Source organism: Pithys albifrons, chromosome 4, assembly GCF_047495875.1.
Source record: "Pithys albifrons albifrons isolate INPA30051 chromosome 4, PitAlb_v1, whole genome shotgun sequence".
Lineage (NCBI taxonomy): Eukaryota > Metazoa > Chordata > Aves > Passeriformes > Thamnophilidae > Pithys > Pithys albifrons.
In genome coordinates, this window is record NC_092461.1 from 13,780,127 (window position 1) to 13,804,573 (window position 24,447).

Genomic DNA, 24,447 nt, shown 5'->3' on the forward strand with positions numbered 1-24,447 from the left:
GGTGGGATGAAAGCACCAAGTTTTGGATTGTATTCAACCTCAAGCACTTAGGTTTAGATCAAAACCTCCCCAAACTCTATTTTGCTAGCATCTAAGGTAATCCTCCACCAACTTTGCAAATTCCTTACAATGACTTGACGCATTCCTTTTCTATTAATAGTCACACACATCCAACAAGGAGATGGAACTGCAGTATCTGCAGTACTTTCGAGGGATTAGTATGTTTCTTTTCCCCTGTTACACATAAACACCTCAACCAACACTGACTTAAGAGAGCACTTCCTTCTAGAAATAGAGCTCATAATGGAGACCAGACAGCGAAAATGGACAATGTAAAATATACATCACTTTTTCTTTTCTCCCTTTTGTTTTCCCTCTCCCCAAACACACTTTTATGCTTAAACATGTTTCCTTCTTAGCATTAGAATCTTTGCATAAGAACAAACAGGTAACAGCCACCAATTCATTTTGGATATAGTCCCAAGGTGAATTTCAAGGAAGGCAATAAAGCATTGCTCCAGAAATTCAAACAAACCCACCGAGCTTCTTCTAAAACAGTATCTGGAATATATGCAATCGTTCTATTAAAACAGCTGCTAAAGCTACCCTGTTGCCCTGTGAGCCAAGCAGACTCTTCTCTAGCAATGATTCTATGAGAATATACAGCACAGAACATATCCAACAGTGCTCATGTAAGTACCACTACAATACAGACAGAGAAAGAGAAAAGACCTTCCTAAATCTCTCATAATACACCTGTCTTGAATTTAAGCAAGCACATCTGATTAGCGTAACAACCATCTGGTTATAATTTGTATTTTAAAATCATCGTTATACAGCCAATACATTTTACTCTGGAAGTCAACTCTCTGTGTGAACATTTCATCTGCATGTCAACAACAGTGCTGCAAAAGGAGTCACAGAGTTATTTTATATGGCAAGGCTACTTAGTAACTGATCAACTCACACAAGCTGATGAATTTTAGATAAATGCCAAGAAGGCAATACTGACCAAAATAAGGCTCTCTTACCACACCCTTGCAGGAAAAAAAAAAATTTAAAAAAATCCCCATGCCCCAAATACCACCCAGACACCTAGCTGAAATATGGAACTTCAAGATGTTTTAAAAACAATGTCACATCAGTACCATCTGATTTTGCAGTGACCATTACAAAAAACCTTTTTAATAACAAAATGCACGTGCACAAGAGCACAGTTGGACAGCACTACTCCTTGTTCAGCTATACAGCAGTGTCCACAGGCACAGGTAATTGTACTGGCATTCATTTACCTTATTTTTTTGCAGCCGCCAAGAGGGTGAAAAGGAGATGATAAGAAGCCCTGCCTCCTGCACCCTTTATAAAACATGCTTTTCAGACTCAAGGTCTTACACATTAGGATGGAACAACTTGTCTATGGAAGGCAACCCTGTAAGTGGCATATCCTAGTGAGCAGCATTAGACCCATGTAAACATGTAAGATCTACTGCATCAAGCTCAACAGGCATAAGATGTAGGTGGATGCCAAAGCAAGGCCTTGTTATTGCAACTGAAGGAGAAAAAATAAACAAAACAAAAACACGAAACAGAGTCATCAAAACAAAATTCATCCACTACAAGGATTGTCCAATCTTGAAAAAAAGTACTGCACATTAGTCCACAGTAACGAGTAAAAAAGATTATGCTAACAGAGGACAGAAATGTCACATGCATCACAGTAAAAAACAAGCCAGTATGACTACATACACCCATCCACTCAGACAAAATATGATTCCCCCTTTCAAAAGGTTTATCTCATTCCCACTTATTTCTATGGGCTAAAAGAAAATCCTTCATGGCATGGATTACATATATTTTACTTAACCATGCCCAGCAGCCTAGTTCTCTAGACACTGTGTTCTCCTTTAAATGCAGATCCAGACTTGAGAACAAAGCCTGACCCAAACCCAGCACTTACAAAAGTAACTGCTTCAAGAAGCTTTCTAGAAGAAATGCAAGATTGCTGTCTTCAGTATAGAAATCCCTTGAAAGGAAATGGATTTCATTTTCATTCATCACAGAGCATCCCTTTGGCAGTCAAGGGTCAAGACTTCGAAGCTGTGCAAGCAGTGACAGACCCACCAGAGCCTCCAAGAACCATGGTTCAAGACAGCACATAACAAACCACCAATCAAGAACCCTTCCCTTGCTGTAAACCAATCTGCTTTATTAAAAAATGGATTCTCTGTTCTCCCACACTAATAACGACTCATTTTTAAAATGCAATAGAGCAATGGAGTTGGCAAAGCAGAGTGCACTGCCTCCCCTCTTGGGAAGTTCTGTATTTGCTCCCTGTATGCCCCCTTGCCTGCCCCTAAAACCACTAAAACATCAATGTTCTTGCCTATGGCTACTTTTTTTTTCCCCTGCAGTAGAAAGTATACACAGCTAAAAAAAAACTGAAGTGCAACTCCAAAAATCACAAATATTTAATCTCAGTCACCTAGACAATTGCCTCTGAGCTTGAAAGCAATGCTCTGAAGTCTAATTAAGATTTAAACTGTACAAAACTTCGAGCAACACATTTGATTGGTAGTGCTTACCTAGTCAGGTTATGAAGCTAGGCAAAAATAAAGCTTAATATGTTAAAAGACAACTTACTTTCTTGCCATTTTAATAGGGACTCAAAGCAATTTCTGCCTTTCAAGCCTCTCCCAACCCTTCTAACGATAACCAACTGAGGGAAAACAGCTCCCCAGAGAACATTCCACACGCCCCATTAGAGTGGACCAAGAAGCACTTTATTAATGGAGGAACCGATTTATAAAGGGTTGGTTCAGGGACGTGCTCGGAATGGGGTAGAAACTGAAAGGGACTAGGTGAACAGTATGTCAGTAACCATTGAACACCCAGTAAGAAACAGTCCTGGAAAGGGAAAGGAGGTCTGAGGGGAGGGCTTTGGAACTTGGATGTGAGAGGGAGAAGGGAGGAGCAGAGTGATTAACTGACAACTTGGATATCCAATGAGGAAACACCCATCAAATGACAGGAGAACTGACCAACAGCGGGTCAGGGATTGGGATAGGATGGGCAGAAGAGACAGGTGCATTTCCAGTGGATTGCTGGCAGCACAGGGCAGGGACAGTGCCCCCAGGAAGAGCTGCCCCAGCTCAAACCTGCCAGTGGGTCCCAGGCACCTCAGCAGGGGCACCCAGAGCAGCAGCTGCGTTGGCAGTGCGTGGCAGGGGACATACCCGGGCGGGACCAGCTTGGCCTGGGGGACTTGCCCCAGCACCTCCGCGGCACTGTGGCTCATTAGGAGAAAGCCACGGGGGGAACACACAGGGGGAATGAATGTGGGGGTTGTAGAAACAGTGCAGAAGGTACAGAACTTTCTGAACTCAAAACCATACAGAGAAAATGCATGAACTTAAAACTCCAGCAAGTCTCTCAGAATTCAGGGTGCCTTTCAGCACTGTCTTTCTCTGGGGTCCATTTCACAGTGTATTCCCACACCCCTCCATTTTTTCTTCTAAGTTTTAAATTTAGAATCTTTAAATTCTGATTTCTTCCTTTCAAGGAGAACTGAAGGATGAAGAGGCAGGTCATTCAAGCAACAACTTGATTCCTCAGTTGGAAAATGCTCCAATGACTTCTTGCAACTGGATTACAAGTTATCAGGAGGTTTTAATAAAACAAGGGATGTGTGGACACTGAAATTTTGGATGATTTTGCTTACCAAAAGTCCATGCGTTTCTGAGTGTGCTACAGAATACCCCAGCCAGAAGAAGCCTGAGGGGAGCTCTGGAGCAGCAGGGGCCACTCCAGGCAGTGGCACTGAACATGAAACACACACATCCCCCCACCATGCAAAGATTGCTTGCAAAAGGCAAGGCAGCTGAGGAATAAAGTATTTCCATCTTTTCATGTGCAGCAAGGAAGTCAGCTTTCTGTTAGTATTCCTGTGGCCTTCAGGAATCCTTGCACCAGAAGCAGAAAGACACATCAGAGACAGATTGGGTAAAAAGCTTCACTACAGAATGAACTTTGCACTGAAGCACTCTTGGGACAAAGGATTTCAGTGCTCACATTTGCAGCAAAATCGAACCACGTGTATAGCCTAGAGAGGCTTCTCCCATCATGCTCGTGTTTTACCAACACCATCTGGAATCTCCCTTGCTTCTGGCTGCCACTGCTCAGTCAAACTATCATGTTTCCTCTCTGATAGGAAGCCATCAAAAAACTCTATCATGTCACCTCATTTTTTTCTACTGTTCAATTGCTCAAGAAGATAACATCACCTCTTTTTTATTTTTGGGAACGCTTACTGCTAGAGATGAAATAACAAAATGAAAGAGAAGAAAAAAAAGCAATTCACCATTTCTCCCCGCCAAAACTATGGAAGAACTATGTGTGCTAAAATGTTTTTCACAATTTTCAGCGATATGGTGGGGAAAGAACCAGATGCCATAAATTTTGTCATCTATCCCAAAGCCTCCCTAAATAATATTTTATCTTAAAATACTTGAGTAAAAGTTAAACGTAATTAAAACACAAAAAGAAAGAAAATAAAAGGAGACAACATGGTGCATTCACTAGTTTCCCACACCATCTTTTCCCCACAAAAACATGTGGGCCAAAAGAAGAACACAGTAATGTTGTATCAGTAAGATTATACAGTTAAGTTTTATCCTGTATGGACATAAGAATTCTATAGAAATTCTTAGTCTCAGCTAAATCAGTGTCTTTTATATTTATCTTAAAATGCAAACACTGAAGGCTCGTGAATGAATACATATGCCTGTACTTTCCAACTGCTAGGGTTTCGAGTAGAAATACTACAATATTTTCATGAAAGGTGCTACACAACAACTACAACGGTTTCTAAACTCACAAGGAAACTGAAGAAATAGCAGAAGCTTGCCAGGTGACAACATAAGCTTCATGTGACTGCCCTGATTTGCCCCAACTGCTACTGGTTTGCATGTTATGCTCTTCCAAAAGACAGTGCAATGTTGACATTCAAAGTGAAACAATGGCAGATAATCATTATCACCATAATAAAAGTTAACAGGACCAGAGGGAAATTCCAAAGCCTAATTTTATATTAAGTATCTAGATATATAGACATGTTTGCAGAAATATCTTCCATTCACATGATGGCTACAGCATTCATTAGTATCTTACAACATTCTGCTAAACACATGCACACTGACAATATTAATCTTACAAAGGCATATGTTTAAACAGAGCAAATCCCACACCACTGATGTGGGGAAAGAAAACATGGAAGAAGTGGCTCTCAATAAAAATGAAGATGGTTTTTACAGGTAAAGCTCATCCACACAGTAAGCTTCTGACTGGTGGTTTACCTGCATAATAGGTCCCTAATACCAGATTATAAAGCCAGGGGGAACAAGGCAGTCTTATGGAGACTGGTATTTTCAGGGGATAGTCTCTTGCGGCAAATGCTCAGCTTGCTTATATAAGCCAGAAGCTAAACAAGACCTGGCATTACAGCGAGACAGGCGACTCTTGAGCATTCATCTACTCACAACTCTTACAGCTAGGAGGAGCAATAGTGCAACCACACATACTCAAATACCCCATTTTGTAATTGCAGTCAGTAACTGTCTTGGTTTGAGCTGGCAAAATGCCAACCCTCCAAGTACAGGATCAGAACCTCTCCCCCCCCCCCCCACCCCCAACACTGAGGAAAGGGAGGAAAAGAGAGGGGAAGGAAAAAAAAAACCTTAAGGCCACGTCTTTGCTAAAACTACATAGATTTTACAGAGACAACTAGGAGAAAGTACAAATACTCACACAAATTAAGAGCAACAGGAACAGTTCCTTACTTCTTAGTACACACACGAAGTCCACTATTCTAACCCCAAAGTATCTTAAAAGATTCAGTCCCCAAAACACCAGACCCGAGCAGAGAGAGAAAAACCCACATCAAACATTTTACTTCCCAAAACGACTGCTGGGCCGGTGCTGGGCCTGGTCCTCCCCATCTCTCCTGGGACTGCACCATGTGTGTGTCCTCTCGGCAGGAATGCTGAGGGGTGACTGACCAAACCACTCCCACACACTGATTCTACTTCCCTGGAAAATGTCATAATATGGTATGGAATAAAACACTATTGGCTAGGAGGAGTCAGCTGTCGGCTTAGCCCAGCCCAGATCAGCTGACAGCCCCCAGGCCTAGGCTGAACTTCAAAAAATTCAAATTTAGGCCCACCTAGGTGAACCTATGACACTCACCATAACAAGCTATAATAACAAAAAAAGGATGGGAATTGCAAATTACACTTTTTGTATAGCCCAGTTCACTTCTTACAATACTGTCAGATTTTCAAAGACAAGAACCTCAGCTTTCATATTTTGTATTCTAAAAGGTGGAAAAAGCTAATTTCAAAATAGTCAAGTTTCTCTTCTGTTAAAGTTTGAGCTGTCAAAATGCCAGCTGCCTAATACAAAAGTCAGAGTCCACTCCCAGAGAAGAGGAGGGGGAAAAACAGAAACGAAGCTTTGAACACGGTGAGGTTTTTATATTTATACAGAAAAGAAGAAAACTTAAAGTAGAATATGAAATAACACATAGTGAAAGGAAACAGCAACACCTTCACTGAGATCGCCCAGCTAATAACCCAGATTTCCAAACCACCCAAATTCCAGAAAACCTCCCAAAACTCCCCCTTGTGAAATCTTCCCAATGAGAGAGAGAGAGATTAACAGGAGAATGTTCACTTCCCTAGGCAAACAACAGCGCGGAAGTCAGGGCAGCAGGAACCCTCCTGGTCAGGAGCAGGAACAGAAAAAAAGAGAAACTCCTCCCTCCTCACTTATTAAACCCCCCAACAGTTCCTGATGATGTCAGATGATATGAAATACCTCTTTGGCTGCTTAAGTCAGGTGATGCCTGTCCCCTCTAATCTGTGTCACATCCTTTGGGCCTGCTAAAAACTGAGGCCTAAATGGGACCTATATTGGAACTAAAGCCAAAACCACCACAACTTCACACTCCTTTTTACTCCATTGTCCACTCTGCTCCAACAGCAAGCCATACTTTGCACTAATGTCCAAGTGATGCCAGCTCCCTTCTTGGGCTGCCTGGCAACAGGAATTTTAACTTGTAAACCTTCCTGCAACTGACACACTCCCCTCCTCCACTATTCCAGAACGTGTGGAATAGCTGATGCTATTTATCTTCATTTTGCTAAAGACCTTCACAAGCTGTTAAAAAAAATACCAGAAAACCAACCTTGAAGCAAATCTGTGCTTCCATGCAGTTTTAAGTCTTGCTATGAAATTGGGTTCACAAAATAAGTTTAAGTAGTGAACTTCTAAACTCTGAAGAGATTAAAAACTTATACATAATACATAATTTTACATATACAGGCAAGCAGAAGGTTTTTAATATAAATCTGTAAAAAGTAAAGCTGCCACAGTACTTTCAGAGCTTAAAATGGTAAGCTGTTCTAAAAGCAAAAAGCTGTCATGGATATTCAGCACCAGTACTTGCAATAGAAAACATACATCAAAACTCGGTTCTAAACTTGAAGGGGGAAAAAAAAGGGCAATACGAAGAGGCTATCCAACAGGAGGAGAGTCTGTACTACCTCAGTTCTGTTTTGGTGAAAATGGCAACTTGCCCAATACCTGCTATACTCACCCCAGATAGCTGTGTGCTTTCCACACCACCTCAGCTGTAGCTGAGAAGTCACTTCCCCCTTTCCAATGCACTTTACACTATATGTCTATCACTGTGGTATTTAGATCTAAAGATTAGATACCACAGATTAGAGGTCTGGGACAGACCCTGAGAATTGAAATGAATGCTTAAGTTTGCAAAGCATTTTGTAGTTCACTTCAATTTAGTCATGGTTTTCGCAGCTGTTTCACCTTCTTCTCCTATCTCTACCCTTCCCTTGAACCAAAGGAAAGCCGCTGTTACCAGCTCTCCTCCTGCCAGCAAATACACTTCTTCATCCCATCATTGAGAGATCATTAGTAAAAGAAGATGAATGCATTAGCTAGAGCCTTAAAACTCATGTAGAAAAGGAACTAAACTTCAGCAAGTTAAATATAAGCAGCCAGCTACCACATGCCACCATAAAGTTTTCCCCATCAAACTCGGTATTTCAGAATATATAAGATTACACATGCTAAAAAAAGTACTGATCGATCCCTGTTCAGACAAATCCTAACATACTGAAGTATTCAGCTATCTTGGGGCTGTGGACTGTGAACTTCTCATGATTCTTCACTCTTTCTCAAAAGCTGCCAAGTGTATAAACTGTTCCCACTATTTACTAACAGACTAACAGTTGGTAAATGGGTCCCAGGGACTCACTGAAGAGTTTTCCTTATAAGCATTTCCCTTGCTTACAAAAAAAAAATCCAACCACACTACGCCTTCCACCCCCACCTCCCAACTCTGAATGAATGTGAGAACTTCCTGCACTCAGAACAGCATGAATAGACCTGGCAAGTAGTCAGGGAGATAGTACAAGCCCATGAATGCTTTGAATTCAGCTTCTGTGCTGCTGTTAAATTAAAGGAATTCAGAAGCCTCACAAAGGCTTGGTTATTTAATTATATTACAAAATAAAGGGCTGAATCTATTAGACAGCATATGAAAGAAACCCTTTCCAGAGTGCCTGCACATAATGAGCAGTCTCAGCGACTCAGCCTAGACTTCTCCCTCTCTTCAAGGTAATGTCACCACCATGCTTCACACTTCTGCCAGAGTCCAGCAGAGTTGCCCATGGTGGCAGTTCTGCTCTACCTGCAAGCATGAGTCCTCACCAGGTACTTTGAGGCAAGTCATTCTTCTTTACCACATGAGGTTTTTTACCTTTGCTCTTCACTCACCAGGAGACTCATGCACTTGCTAACAAGCTCCAATTGTGTTTATCTCTGTACCTTCAATGCCAACTAGATGAATTCATATGTCAGGATTCAAATCATCTTTTCCCTTCAAGTGCCTTCAGTAAAAACTAGAGCACATACACAACTGTCAGTTACTAACAGTGACACAAACTCTACCTTTTTTCCAATCATGTGCTACCATCCCTCCTTTTATAACTACCAAGGAACAAATGTACTCAGTAATTTGCCTTACAGGGCATTAGGAAACAAAATTAGAGCAACTTCCTCTTATAGAGGACTCTGCTGCTCACCAAATCCCTCAAAAGCCTCATCACACACAAGAAAATGTATAGGGCAAGAATAGCACACAGAGGGAAAAATCACAGTGACCCACAGCACCATGTATTCATTTTTACAGTTCAACTAGCTGCTCTTATGATTTGGGAACTCAAGCTACTACACGTGACACGCTTACTGATACCAGCACCTTTCCTTCTGTCTTGCAAGAAAGGTCACAGCCCTCCATCTAGTCAAATCACAGTAAAATGCTCAGAGTAGTGGCCATGCTGACATTGCTCAATGAGACCTGTGACTAGCTACCATCATGCTTTTCACTAACAAGGGAAGAAAACATTCACATTCAGAGCAAAGCCATCATCAGGCATGCCAGTCTGCAGACAGTCCCACAGGGATGTATTCTCATAAGCATGAATTGCTAAAAGGACAACAGTAACTCCAGTGCAGAGAAGAAAACATTCAAGAGAATCCAAGAAGACAGAACAGGATGTTTATGTATAAATGATAAGACAAGGTTTGTCCAATCTTCCATTAGGGAAATAACGATATTGCAGTATTTCCCTGCTATGGCTGAAGACGTCATTATACGCAGACATTTCTGCTCCAAACTGGTTAGTGGGTATTAAATGCATGCCACAGCATTTCTTTCAGTATGGACAGCATCTACATTAGGTACGAAGGTTAGACATTAGACTCCAATCATCTTTGAAAAACTACATACTTTGCCGCAAAGCAGTATAGCCATGTCTGCAGAGAAGGACTCAATGGATTTTCCACACACTACATGTCCTACATCTTTAGAAAAATTAGTGGATATGAGCCAAGAGTGAAACCTGAATGTGAGAAATGCCAGTGCAATGAAAATCCTGTAGCGTCAAGAACAGTGGTCAAAGAACCTACTGAAGAGCATATCAAATACCATCTCTGATTAAGGCTTGCCAACATGCACAGCAGCAGAACAAACTTGAAGTAACAATATCACATCTGGAAAGGCAATTCACCAACTCCAACATGGTTAAGAACCTTCGAGAACTAAGATAACATATAGGTGCAGGAACAGTCCATCCCTATGAAAATTACAGCTGTTCTTGCATTCACCCAGTGCCAACTACACACAGAAATCATAGAATATCCTGAATTAAAAGCAATCCTCAAGGATCATCAAATTTCAACTCCTAGCACTGCACAGGACTGTCCCCGAGTCACACTATGTGCCTGAGAGTATTGTCCAAACACTTCTTGAACACCAACAGGCTTGGTGCTATGACCACTTCCCTGGGCAGCCTGTTCCAGTGCTCAACCACTCTCTGGTGGTTTCTTATCATATGGCCTACACCTTCCCTGACAGAGCTTCAAGCCATTCCCTCGGGTCCTATCACTGGTTACAGGAGATATCAGTGCCTGCCCCTCTTCTTCCTCTAGTGAGGAAGTTGTAGACTGAAATGAGGTTTCCGCTCAGTCTCCTGACCAGCTGATCACGCTAGTCACAGCAAGCAAGAGTAGAGTGCCAAATACTGAATCTCCTACCTGTTTGCTGTATACATTCCTAAAAAGCATAAGCTTTATGGATGTCCTGCACATAATATCACTATTTACAAGTCAGTATAATGCTAAAGAATCAATACATCCAATTTTAGGTTCAAAGGCTCTAACAGCAAGAACTCGACTACTGTCAGCCATAATTCATACTATGCAAAATTAGCTCTTTATCTTTCCTTCATAACCAGTTTACAAATTCTTCTAATAAACCAGCATTTGAGAACATTATCCATGCCACAAGCTTTGCCTTTTAAAATCCTACACTGGCAAGAGATGCTCTATTGGGAGAACATACAGGTGTCACAGGATCTTTTACTTAAACCAACCAAACTTCTCAATTTTTTCACCTGTAATATAAAGGTACAATACATCTTCAACTGCTTTAAGGCTCAGGTTTTTTTATCTCTTTTGACTGTTGCCCAATTCTACACTGCTGACATACACAGAGAGCAATTTGTTGAATTTGTTGTAGCCTTGTGCTGTGACCTTCTGTAGAAGATTTTAATTACTTGTTTTTGCAGCCCTGTGTCAGCTATGCTAGAACAAGTACTCCACTCCACAAGTAATGCAGTGGTAATGCCTGATACACAGCCTGAGAGATACAGGGGACAGGGGGATGAGGAACACACAAAGAGGCCTGCTGATACATGCACATTGCAGAGAAATATCCTAACATCTTCAGTAGGAGGACTAAAACTAAAAAAGGTGATTTGGTGAATGCAGCCAAGAATGTCAAAAAACTTCCTTTAGAAAGAGGAGGAGGGAAAGAAGAAAGGGAAAAAAAACACCAAACCAAACCAAATTAAAAAAAACCACACCAACCAACAAACTAAAAAAAAAAAAAAAAAAACCAAAAAAAAAACATGGGGAATGAAAAAAAAAACAAAAAAGAAAAAGAGAAAAAAAGAAACAATCACAAAGAAAGAGAAACAGGAAAAAATAAGGCAGGGAAAGGAAGGAAAAAAGAATGAAGGGGAAGAGTCTAGCTGCATATCCTGGACTAAAAGGATCTACGGTTGATCTATGTTTTGCAATCTGCTGACAATCTCAACACAGTGCTGTTTACAACTAAGGTGACAAATCTGCATTCCCTCATTTCAACAGTGTAAGTAAGCAGGATCAGTTATTTGCCAGGAACCCAAACTACATGACCTAGTAACACAGAGCTAAAGCAGCAAGAAGTGCTGAAACTGCTCACACTCCAATGCAGCACTATACAAAGAATCATATCCCACTCAGTGTTGCAAATTAAATATCTGCCTCAGGCTCTAGTAGACTGTTTTCTCGAGACCAACACTTACCTGACAGAGAAGTATGACTTAGTCCACTGCTGGCTACAAAACATCTTAATCTCTGTACTACAGTATCTAGCAACAGGGATTAATACATTTTCATTATGTTTCAATTATGAAGGAAAAGCTGCAAGTTGCAAAATAAATCAGGATTTTTTATCACACATATTCAGGAAAGAAACATTCCAAAACCTTTTTCTTATAATAGACACATCCTAGATATGTTCTGTAAAGCAAAATTAAGTAATTTAATATACTCTTCTCATATTTGCAGGAATTAAGGTTGATTAAGGAGGTTAAAAAGACACCAACCAAGTAGTTCTCAGTGCTACAGTCTAATCTTAGTGAGGATGAAAATGCTTATACAGATGATACCATTGTTTGAGAAGTCATGAAATGGAAGCACTTTCTGTTTTTAACAGTCTGAAATGTATCGCAATAATCTTCTGTTTATTCATAGGAAACACACAGACTACAGGTTCTCATTTAATTGATACAGACAAGGAACATGTTTTTCGTATCACCAAACAAAGCCTCCAAAAACTAATGAAAAAAAAGGTAAGACATATATACAGAAACGTCACAGAGCTTATACACTTTGAACAGTTTAGATTCCAATTTTTAGCCAGACCTTTCTTTTATTATCTAGGACATCCAAGACAAAAACATTAACTGCTTGCTCTGAAAGGATATAATCTCAGGTCTACTTCTAACTAATGAATTTTTAATCCACAAAACCACATTATGAGCTCCATGCTTTTTATCAAACCAGTACATTAGAAGTCCTCAACTAGGAAATAATTTCATGTAATTACATATTACACAGCTTTCAACAGGCTACTGTTGATATTTCTGAAATGTTAAATTGTATCTCCCATACATGACTTAAGTTCACTTTGAGACACATCTCATTTGCAATTTGCAAACTATCTTGCTCTACTCTTTGTAGCCATGCAATACTGGTACCAAGCTCCTAGCCTTTTAACTTCAGTTCATTATCCATGCTACCATTCTTCCAGAAGTTCTACCACTTCATTCGTAACAGTTCTTGTCATCAACTTCTTTATTTCAACAGACAAGCATTATAGCAAGAAAGCAAACATAGATGCAGAAAGCCAATACTGATACACAATAATTATGTCTGAGACAACCTAACAAATTTCCTATCTAAAATGACTGCTCACCAAGACTAATGTCCCATCCCCTAGAGGTCTGTCTGTCCCACTAACACACAGTAAAAGAAAAAATACATTCCTCCATCACTCACTAATCCTGCACTTCCATCACAACCACCCCATGCATGCAGGCTTGGGGAAGAGTGGCTGGAAAGCTGCCAATCAGAAAAGAAGCTGAGGGTGCTTGAACATAAGCCAGCAGTGTGCCCACGTGGTGAAGAAGACTAGCGGCATTCTGGCTTGTACCAAAAGTAGTACAGCCAGCAGGATCAGGGTGGTAATCATGCCCTTGTACTCAGCACTGGTGATGCCACACCTCAAGTGCTGTGTCAAGTTCTGAGCCTGTCATTACAAGAAGGTCTTTGAGGTGCTGGAGCACATCCAGGGAAGGGCAATGAAGCTGGTGAAGGGTCTGGAGCACAAGTTTTATGAAGAGCTGCTGAGGGTATAAAAGCAAAATTGTTGCTAGTAAGAACTTTAAGGTTTTCTGTATCATTTATATTAAAGCAAGTCATAGTTTTTGTTTAAAGAAGTATGCAGGTTTTTCAAAGGAAAAGAGTCTGTATTATTTTCATTGATGAAGGTGCCTGAATTACAGGTTTTGCTCTACCCTTAACGCTGCATCCGCCATCTTCTCATCAGAGCATGCATTTGGAAAAGGAGTGGCCTGCTATTTATCTTAATTACAGGTCTTACTATCTCTTTCTCTTTGGACACAAAGCTTCATAAATCGAACAAACGGAAAGAGAAACTGCATTCAGATTATATAATGAGGTTTATGTAAATCACACCTATAGCCCAGGGTCCTGAACTTCAGAAGTATTCCAGCTCCTGTTACCCCTTGGACCATGGCCCATTGTTTTGTCTTTATTTAAATAAGTTGGCATGGCATCTGGAGTGCCTGTAGATGAGAGGAACCGGTTCAAGTGGCTGTTACTGGGTTTTGAAAATTACGACTACAATTCACAGCCTAGTAAAGCTGAAGATTCCCATCGCTACTGCACAAGACCAGGAACAAGTAACAGCTGCAGAAGGCCAAATTCACCTCTGGCCCACAAAAAAATACCGAGTTAAACTCAAAATCTTCTCCATTTACACAATTTCACTTTCCTTCTATACCCAGAACTAAGCTAGATAAAACTGGAAAGAAACATCTCCCAAACTCAGTATTTTGCATCAATATGTAAATAGCTATTCTTAGCTGTCAAATAGAGGAACGTGGTTAGTTGAGCAATGAGTATTTTCCGCATCCCTCCAAACAAGTCAAAGTCAGATGAAAGAAATTTTACTTCCTCATTGACATAAAAAACTTCAAAGAATAGTATTCTATGTTGCAAAATTAAATTACCCTTTCCTCTAGGAGGTCTCTTTTCTTAATGCAACAGTTCATTTTTAAATTTAATGTTCTCCAAATAATAATTTTTGTCCCCTAAATAATGGGGGAATGAGGGAGGAATGGGGGCACAAAACCGCCTCAGAAATAATGCCCCATTCCCATTCTTACACATATTGAACCGCACCCACAGCAAGAGAAAGTTTCAGCCATCAGACCCAAGGGTCAGGACTAGGTATTTAGTTAAGCAGGTAAGCAAGAGGAATCTTGTTTATTGTAACTGGCATAAAGACTATCAGCTTATGTAACTAAACAATACTATGTGACAGTGGCAGAGGGCACAGAGGGCCCTAGTGACCACATCGATGGTGACTTACAGACAAGATTCCAAAGGGCAATTACGGCCAGTGTTTTTTAAAAAAGAAATCGAACACCACAGTGGGTGTGCCAGCACAGACACCACTTAAAACAGGTTCTACTACTGATTTTGCCTTCCTGGAATCGTGAATGGAATTTCAGTAAGACACTGCATTTTTAGTTATTTACAACTCATATATATCCCTCTGTGCTGTTATGACAGTGTCTTAGTTTACAGGAAAACTAAACCGTCTATACCGATTAGGAAAGGAGTCTCTTTCCCAAAAAACCAACACTCCCTTTAAAATTAAAACACTTTAATCAGAAAATGTATAGAAAAGGGTAACGGCATATATATACATAACCAAAAACAGAACAAACAGCAACACTGTAACCAAAACTTTCAAATAAGTTCTGTTCCTGCCCTCTTCGGTGTAGTTATATTTACAGACAGCGGGGGGCGCTGTCGCGCCTTGGGGGGCCGTGGCCACGAAAGTCAGAACAGTGCTCCAGGGGAAACAAAGGCGGGATTGGGGGAAGATACTCGTTCAGAAAAATTCACGTGGGAAAAAATGGCAGTCCCAAGGGGTGGGCTAAAACCTTTCCCATGGACAATGTAGAGACCCTTTTTCCGTTGTTTGTCTGAAGTGTGGGGGGCAGGGGAGGAAAGGCAGGATTTAGCAGCACCTATGCAGATGGTGTCGGCCCTCAGGAAAGTCTGTAGCAAAATCCAGATAGCGGTGAGTCTCTCTCCCTGAAGCGCAGGGCGCCCAGAGTTGGGGGAGCCGAGCCAAAGGAGCTCCCTCTCCCAAGATGCTTCCACCAGCCCAGCAAAAACAGTGGCTCTCACCCACACCACTGCCAGAGCAGTGTGTCCAGCAACAGAAAGAAACCTCTGTCCCTCCCCTCCCGCCCCACCTCCCCCAGTCATTAAACTGGAATGCACGGGACTCGGTCACCCTTTTTGTTAGCTAGTAGTGGGGGATTGGGCGTTAGCTCCCAAACTGTGTTGGTAGGGAAAGAAAAAATTTCAAGAAAGATTTCAAAACTGTAACAGGCAGGTGCTGCATTCCAATAGGCAAGTGATGTCTATTCTTTACATGTAACATTTTTTCATACAGCACACATAAGACAAAAAGTAAACTAAAAGTTAAATAAAATATATTATAAATACTAATACTTAAGTTTAAAACTCTCCAATACTTAAGATGGCTTCAGTATTTAACACCAATCAGTGGGAAAGCATTCAAGTAGACTTTGCCACAAGTTATTTTTGAAAAACTCTATATTATCACAGTAGATAAATGTCAGCCTAATTGGAAAAATAATGAATCTACGACGAATACAAGGTATTTTCTCGTGAAAACTGTACAAGTTCTCACCAAAAAGGTAATGCTGGAACTTCTATTTAAGAACAAAAGTTATACACAGAATTAAGGAAGGCACATTGGAGTGAAGCACAAAATTCAAAACCCTAGAATTTTCACAGAAATTTTCTGACAAAATTTATAGGACTTAACTAGCTCAAATCTATACACAAGTGTGACATTACCATGCAGTTTCCAATCACTCACATGATTTTCATAAGAGAGAAATTATTTCTTATATTTAAAATAAGGAACATTGTCCTGTGAAGTTTCTTAAACATCCTGTGAAGAGCTTAATATTCCAGAATTTCTGTCTTAAGAGCCAAATCTATAAGTTAAGACACATTAATTTTGTTAAATTGCTTACGAAGGCTGGTGGTTGCATTTCTCTTAAACATCTCTGAGATAGGAAAACTAAGGAAAGAATCACATGGCTAACACAGCTATGCTTATAAACCTGAAGATATTTTGGTACGCTCCACCCCAACCCTTTTGAGTTAGTTTCTCCACACACATTGCAACTGATTCCAAGCACAGAAGTCTGTTCCATTTACACACACAAAAATATTTTACAAAAAACACCTCAAAGGTAAATGCAACACTCAGTTAATGAAGCTACTACAGGGCTACTCCAAACATGGCTTCTCAGAATGCAAAACCTCATCTGAGCAAAAGTTCTAAAATAGAGCAACGAAAATGACTCAAGGGAAGCTGCAAACAAGTACATTTATCTGATCTAAAATGGTGGTGGGCCCCATTCCTCAAGCAGTGAAATAAGGAAACGCTGAAGACTAAGTCAAACTATCTTTGCTTCGACTGTCCAAGGAAAATAGGTCAGTCTATGGTTTCTTTTTTTCTCCCTAATAATAGCTGAAACCGTTATTCAAAATACCACCCCTTGAACACAGAGGACAATGAAGCTGTAAGCATGTGAAGTACAGGTTCCTTCCACATTAAAAAGTTGAGTATAACAAGTAGCGCTCTTCAAGATTTCCATCTCTAAACTTCTTTTCTATGAAGTTCCATATGCATTCATTTTTCAAACTGACTTGCTCAGGCAGGTTGTCTTATACTTGTCTCTTTTCCAGAGGATCACTTAGATAACAAAAAAATCTCTCTTTACATTGTTCTATAAAACTACAAAGCAGGTTTTGGTAGGTAAGAAGTATAAAATGAAAGAGGAGGAGAGAAGGGAGAGGCAGAGGAGAAGGAATGCTGCATTCTGTGCTTCAAAAGTGAAGAATTTCAGCTCCTGGAAGTACCAATTTAGATACTACATATTTAGTATATATTATGTACATCATACTAAACCCTCCTGTGTTGGTACTTCACACATACTTAAGTTATGCATGTACAGCAGAATTTAAAAGTTGCAAAAACCATTGTACTTAACAGCTGTCACATACCAAAGCCCTGTTGCGGCTGCACCAGCATTATCTGCACGGCTCCTCCTTCACAGGAGGAGAGGCTGCTGCACCTTTCGAGTCCCCCTGAAAGCTGCCTACCTTAGAAAGACCCCATTCCAACAGGAGATAAGACAACGGCTATGCACATGAACAGGTGGAGACAGCCAAAGGCACTGCAGCCATTTTAAACTTCCCTGCAGAACAGGACTAGAAACGTCACATTACTTTGGTTCCAACAAGGATCACACTTGGATTTAAACATGCTATGTAAATGAAATGTGAGAATTTCCCAAAGAGGCAAGTTTTAGGTATTACTTCTCTTTGCAGGAGATGCCAACATATAAATGATTACAAGGTAAAAGAATGTACACCTGAGTCACATTAGGAAGAAAAAAATCAAGATCATGGCAGCCCTAGGCAGAGGTTGTTTTTCTTTTTGGTTTCAACAAGTTCACAGAGACCTCTCTTGTCCAACCACACCTGTAGAAAAAAAATCCATTTGCATTAATGTGACTTACTTCCTTTGATGTTAAACAACCTACTGGATATCAGAACTAAGTCAGTGCTCCATAAGCAGCTCTTTAGGGCACAGCTCTTCTCACACCCTCAGGTAAGAAGCAGGTCTGTCTTTGGCACACTTTGCCCCCCTAAAATGACACTTAGTCACCTTAAATTGAACTCATCAATGTATTAAATAGTTCAACTGAGTTATTCATCAAGTAGCACAATAAGCAGCCAGCAATTCAATACATCACATTCCATAAAGCTCTGCAATTCTAGGCCTACAGTGCTTTCACATAAGAGTAAGCACCTAAAACTATGTTTCCATTCATATTCATATAGCTGGCAGTCTTAGCATGACCCCAACTACAAGGTAAACTTTTTTTAAAGAAGACAAGCAAACAATTGTTTAGATCATTGCAACCAATTCTGACATTAAATCTTCCCACTCTTATCGTTATACTGGACAGAGCATTTCTTCTAATGTACTTTAATACCAAGCTAGATTCATTTTCCTCACAGCTTTCTAAAAGGCCACATGAGGCAAAAAAACCTCTTCCCCAAACAAAATCTGACAGCCAGATGCAAAATTAACACCCCTAATCACATCCAGCATTTCTTAGTATTCTGCTTATAGGCAACCATCTACTGAAAAAGTTATATATTTGATGACACTAGCAGGTGCAGAAGCCCTTTGTCATGTCAAAGAGCAGAGAATTTAACGGTGGCCAGGTGCCAAAATCAGAAGAAACATCACCTTTCAGTACTAAAGCAAAAAAGCCTCAAACACCCATTGTACTGCACCAGTCTTCAAGACCAGACTCATGTTACTCGTGTTTCTTGCCATGCAAATGCTGAAGAACACAGCACTGCATGTAATTCCATGCCTATTTTTGATCTAAAGTCTCAAATAAGTAGTTTTGCAGTTTTGAAATTACAAGATTGGTATATTAGTCTATTTCACTTCTACATGCAAATTATAAAGAAGTCAAGGCCACTGGGACAATTATTTTTACATAATAATAAGAAATACTATAACTTGTTTGCAAGAAGTCTTCTGGATTACAGCCACTCTTAAGGCTTAAGGAAGAGTTTAGTAAGTCTGACCTAACTGGTCCCCCAGTGATGGTGACTGTAATTGCACTATGGATTTTTAGACACTTCCATAACTTAACATGGTATCTCAGCAGAAAGCTATTTAACCATATTCTTTTAAATAGAGATTAAGTATTTCAAACTTTGAGGACGGTATCTTTTCTTAAGATAGATTTTAACACAGAGAAAAGCTGACATGCATGACCAGTCATTAATGCCCAGTTTTGCTCAAATTGATGTTAGAGGGAGTAGGATCAGCCCCTTAAAGCTGTAAGGGATTTTGTTTCAGAAATGCTTTATCTGTTTAATGCTCAGAGTCAGGACACTGAAGAAATCAACCACATTCACACTGTTAAGGTAAAAATGAGAAATACCAGAATAAACATGCACTAACCACATTCTTAACAAACCAAGGCAACATAAAGAAAGCACTTTTACCCTTGTAGTGTCTTATTTTGGTTTTGAGGGCTTCCAAAAGACCAGAATTTCATTTACAGAATGTTTGTCCACTACTTATTAAGTAAAGCTATTTTGCCATAGCAAAAAAGTCTGATTCTCTGCAGTTCTCCTAATGACTATTTCTTCAAACTCTACTTTCCAGAATTCACAACAGAAAAAATTATCAGCCTAAAGCAATGACTAAAATTATTTCTTGTATTGTTTTATTTGGAATTTGTAATGTTAAGTTTCAGTACAGAATATTCCAGTCTTAAAACTGTCTCTCCACAGAAATAAAAAAGCCCCAAAGTCATCACGGTACTATCTTCTCTTCCCAGTCCAGGTGGATTAGGTGAAAGAATTCTTTTTAGGAGGAACGTAATAAATCCAACCTAGGTTTATGCCATTTCACATCAGTACAAGACCAGGATCACCAAATCCTACTGAGACAGCTTGCACGAAATTATAGGGATAGAGATCCTAGCAGGTCTCTATCCACTGGGACAACAGGAAATCACTGTTTGAAAGCTTTCCTTAGGGTATGATTCTGGAGGATCATTTCTTAAAAAGGTACTTCTCCTAAGCAAAACACCTAACTTTAGGGCCAAAAAAACCACTCCTGTTTCCAATGTGATTTGGTGTGTATTCTTTTTAAATGTCTGTCCTTCCCTCTCTTTCATCTTCAGGGATATGTGTGTGTATAAAATAAGGAAGCAGAGATAACTTGCCAAGACAGTTACATAAAATCAGTATGATTACCTGTCCGTAATATTTTCTTAGATGTTTTTGGCTGGTCTGGTACATTAAGCACCGCAACCTTTCTATAACAAGCACCTAGGTGATCACAGGTGTTTTAAATGTTCATCACAGATCCCCTCAAAGAGATAAGGTTTTCAAAAAACATTTCACTTTTGAAGTACAGAGGCATACTTTTTAGCATATGAACTTGCGTAACAAATTTGCATGAATTTGATCCGATGTATGCTCACAGAAATACCCTTCTATCTAGCAGTTTTGTACACAGGTCTGAAGTGTACAAGCTACATTAGCAATCAAGTTGCGACACTGAAATAAAAGAGACTTGGAACACGCTCACTTAGCATGTATAATTAATCATTTAATGCATTTGAACTACATGCAAACAGGGTTAACTGCATGTAAGACCTCGCTATGTTTCCCAGTTGTGTCTTTAGAACACATCCTGTTGGAAAAGGAGGCACACAGCTGTCCCAATTTAAAACACGTGTGTGCATCCCCATTTAGCAGTGGGGGGCTGAAAATAAAGGAAAAAACATCCCTCCCAACATCACCTGCCGACTTCCATCCTCAGCAGCACAGCAGAGAAACACAAAAGACCCTAATCACTAACTGCAAAAAGTATTTTAAGCTACTTTCTAACCCAAATGTATCTAACCTCTTTCTATCAATTCCTTGAAAAAATACTGCTTCTGCACTCATTATGCTGGGGTCACTGTACAATCCAAAAAATCTGAGGAAAAGCTGAATTGACCACTTGCCACGACTCCCACATTCTCTTCTGAATAAGTAGCACTTATCCGGCATACCGGTCTCCTTCCCATCCCACCATTACAGACTGACATTCAGCAGAATTCATTCGACAAAAGAATCTCTGTATTTTTCAGAGTTAAAGCACTGAATTCTCATGGTTCATTGAAGGACCACTCAGCTCAGTCAACCCAGCAAGTGGATGGATGGCATTTGCTACTTTGCCTGCATGACCTCATCTCTGTATATCATATTTACCTATTTTACAGGAAAACTTGCTAGATGTTTGAATGTGTACTTGGTCATTAAACCATTTCTCCTATTTGAAGAGATAGACAAGGCAGTTAAAACCCAAGAATGTTTCCAAGGCTACAGTAAGTGTTTTATACAACCAATTCAACTGACACACCAGGTTATTTTTAAACCTCTCTGAAACAGTAGAAGGTTGCATAATTCCAACGTGGGAGCTAACTTTTCCACTCAATACTTCCCAAATTCTGTACTGCAGGTTGTAACGGCAAAGCTTCATTAAAAAGCTTCTCCCTTTTCATTATAAAGGTTTTGACCACCCCGTTTCCAGAGGATATGACCTCTGCTTCCCTACTTTCCTCGCTTACTGCCTCCATCTCTCAGTGAAGTCCCACTACTCTAACAAACGAGGAAAACTAATCGAAAGTGGTAACAGCACGGAAAGTCAAGCGCAGGATTCTGTTTGCAGGAATGCACGCCTCACAGCTTAAGCATCTGCGCGCCCTGCGCTGCTGGAACCTACTGCAGGAGCCAAACTGCGCGTAGCTTCGGGCCGGTCGTGCCCTCGCCTCCGCTACGACGAGGGGCGGGAGGGGCTCGGTGCACTCCGGAGGGAAAATGCAACTTAATTAAGCCGTCAGCGAGCTGCCGGCACCCCGCAAACATTTGGAACAGCCTTCGACTTCCCGTGCCCGGCAGCGGCACGATGCAATTCCTCGTCACTAGGGAAAGCAGTAGATTAAGGTTCATTTAATCTCGAACGCCCGGTGCCGCTGCTGGTAACAGTAAAACAGCACACGCGCGACCTCCATTATCCAGACGCTGAAGGGAGGAGAGGCTGCCCCAGCCACGGTGCTGGGGCAGCCTGGGCGCCGCTCACACGGCGGCTTTTCCCGGCAACCGGCCCGGGGCAGCTCTTTCCGCCGCCGAGAACCTCCCGGCACAGCCCCTCCCCGGCGCGGCGACACCCGCGGGTCACCCTTCCCGTGAGAGGGGACAGACCTGGGCCGGCCCCGGCGCAGGGACAGTGCCCAGCCGCCCGCACGCCCTGCGCTCACCCCGACGCCCGCTGCGCCAGCAGCCGGTGTGGTGGGCGGCCGCCCCTTCCCCACAGGCGCCCGCCCCCCGGCCCGGCTCACCGGCATAGAAGCGGATGAGGCAGCCGGTCTCCGAGTCCATGCCCTCCTCCTGCACCCGCCACAGGTCCCGGAAGCCCAGCTGGGAGAGGTAGTCGTTCTGGATTTGCAGCGGCTTCTCGTGCGCCTCCAGCCGCCGGCTGGTCTCCCCGTGGAGCTGCACGTACAGGGCGAGCGGCCCCGCTGGCGGCTCCCGCTCGTCGGCTGCGCCCGCCGGTAGACCCCCTGCCCGCCCCGGGGACAGCTCCCCCAGGCAGCGGGGGCCCCGGCCTAGCCCCGCACCTGTTTCTTCCATCCCGTCGAGGGGCGCCGGCTCCACCTCCAGCTCCTCCGAGGAGGATGAGCCGCCGCCGCCGCTGCTGTAGGGGTCCAGCCGGTCGGAGACGCTCTCGCCGCTGGGGCTGAAGCTCTCGGTGTCGGACCCGGCTGGCCCGAGTTCCCCCAGGAGAGAGGGGCAGGAGAGCGGCGGTTCCGCCAGGTACAGTTCGGCCGGCGGAGTCCCGTGGCTGAAGTCAGAGGACGCCAGGCTCGGCCGGCCGCCGGCGAAGTCGCTCTCCTCGGCACCGCTGCCCAGCAGCAGCCGGTGGGGCCGCGCCGCTTCCCCGCAGCCTCCTCCGGACAGCCCGCTTCGCGTTCCCGGCCGGCTCCTCGGCCTCTCCTCCGGCTGCGGTCGCAGCCCCTCGGCCGCGGGCTCGGGCGGCGCCTCGGCGGGGCCCGCCGGCGGCTCGGGTGCGGAGTGCTGCGGCAGCGGCGGGCCCACCTTGCCCAGCATTCGCACCACGCTGCTGCCGCCCCGGTGGCCGAGCTGCTGCAGCCGGGCAGCCACCTCGGCCGCCGTGGTCTCCACCGTGCAGAGCACCGGGCGCAGGTAGCAGTTCATGTGCCGCTCGTAGATGTGGACGCAGCCTCGCTGCAGGTCCCGCCGCACCCAGTCTCGTTCCTGGGGCTGCAGGGGCTGCAGCTGCCGGGGTGGCTTCAGCAGCAGTAGCGCCTTCCTGTCCAAGCTGTGGGTGCCCAGCGAGGGCGCCGGGGCGCCGGCGAGCGAGGGAGCGGCGGCAGAGAGGTTCCTCTTCAGCCTGCCCCGCCGGAGGAGTAGGGAGTTGGCGTTGCCGGCCCTGCCGGGGCCCGCCGGAGTCCCGCAGGCCGCTAACGTCGCGGGGGGAGCGAAGCCGCCAGCTCCCCCTCGCCTCCGCCGCGGGCCGCCGGCTGCATTGCCGTCCAGCTGTCCGCCGCCGCCCGACGGCTCCTCGCCGCTCTCCGCCTGACTCCTTCTGCCCGGGGAGCCGCTCTCCGGTTCCCAGGGCCCGCTTCCCGCCGCCGGGTCTTCTGCCGCTCGCTGCGCGGGCTCCATCGCCCGCGGGGCTGAGGATGCCGCCGCCGCCGCCCTGCTGGGAGCGCCGCTCGGCGCGGGGTGGGGCGGATCGGAGCGCGGCGCCCAGGGGTGTGTGATTACGTAGCAGCGGCGGAGAGCATTCCGCCGGTGCTCGGCTCAGCCCCGCTCCCTGGCTGTCGCCACCGCCATGAGGGAGGGAGGGAGGGAGGAAGGGTGGGAAGGAAGGAAGGAAGAAAGGAAGGAAGAAAGGAAGGAACGCGTGATGCCGCCACCGTTCACGGCTCCCCGCTCGGGCGCGAGGCTTATGAATATTAATCGCCCGACAGAGAGAGCGAGGGAGGTTCGCGAAGGTGACGCCACCGCTCGCACGGCGGGGTGGGGCCTCGCCGATAAACACACGGCGTGATTCCCGGCTAGCCTCGGGATGGGCGGGAATGGGGCGGTGGAGGCGCGCATGGGCCATTGGGAGCTGTAGTCCCTAGCCGACAGCACGTCCTGGCAATCCCGTGGTTCCCATTGTCTCCACGGGCCGCGCAGGCCCCGAGCGAGTGATCGGTGCCCTGCCGTTGC

General features: G+C 43.5%; 1 protein-coding gene across 1 annotated transcript in view; it reads right to left on the reverse strand.

The window, feature by feature from the left end:
* Positions 1 to 24,220, reverse strand: part of PHLPP1 (PH domain and leucine rich repeat protein phosphatase 1) — a 144,022-nt gene extending 119,802 nt beyond the window's left edge. Inside the window, exon 1 of the mRNA XM_071553510.1 lies at positions 22,548 to 24,220. Within this exon, the coding sequence (XP_071409611.1) occupies positions 22,548 to 23,895 (1,348 nt within the window). The 5' untranslated portion in view covers positions 23,896 to 24,220. The remainder of the gene's footprint in view (positions 1 to 22,547) is intronic.
* Positions 24,221 to 24,447: the final 227 nt, after the last annotated feature.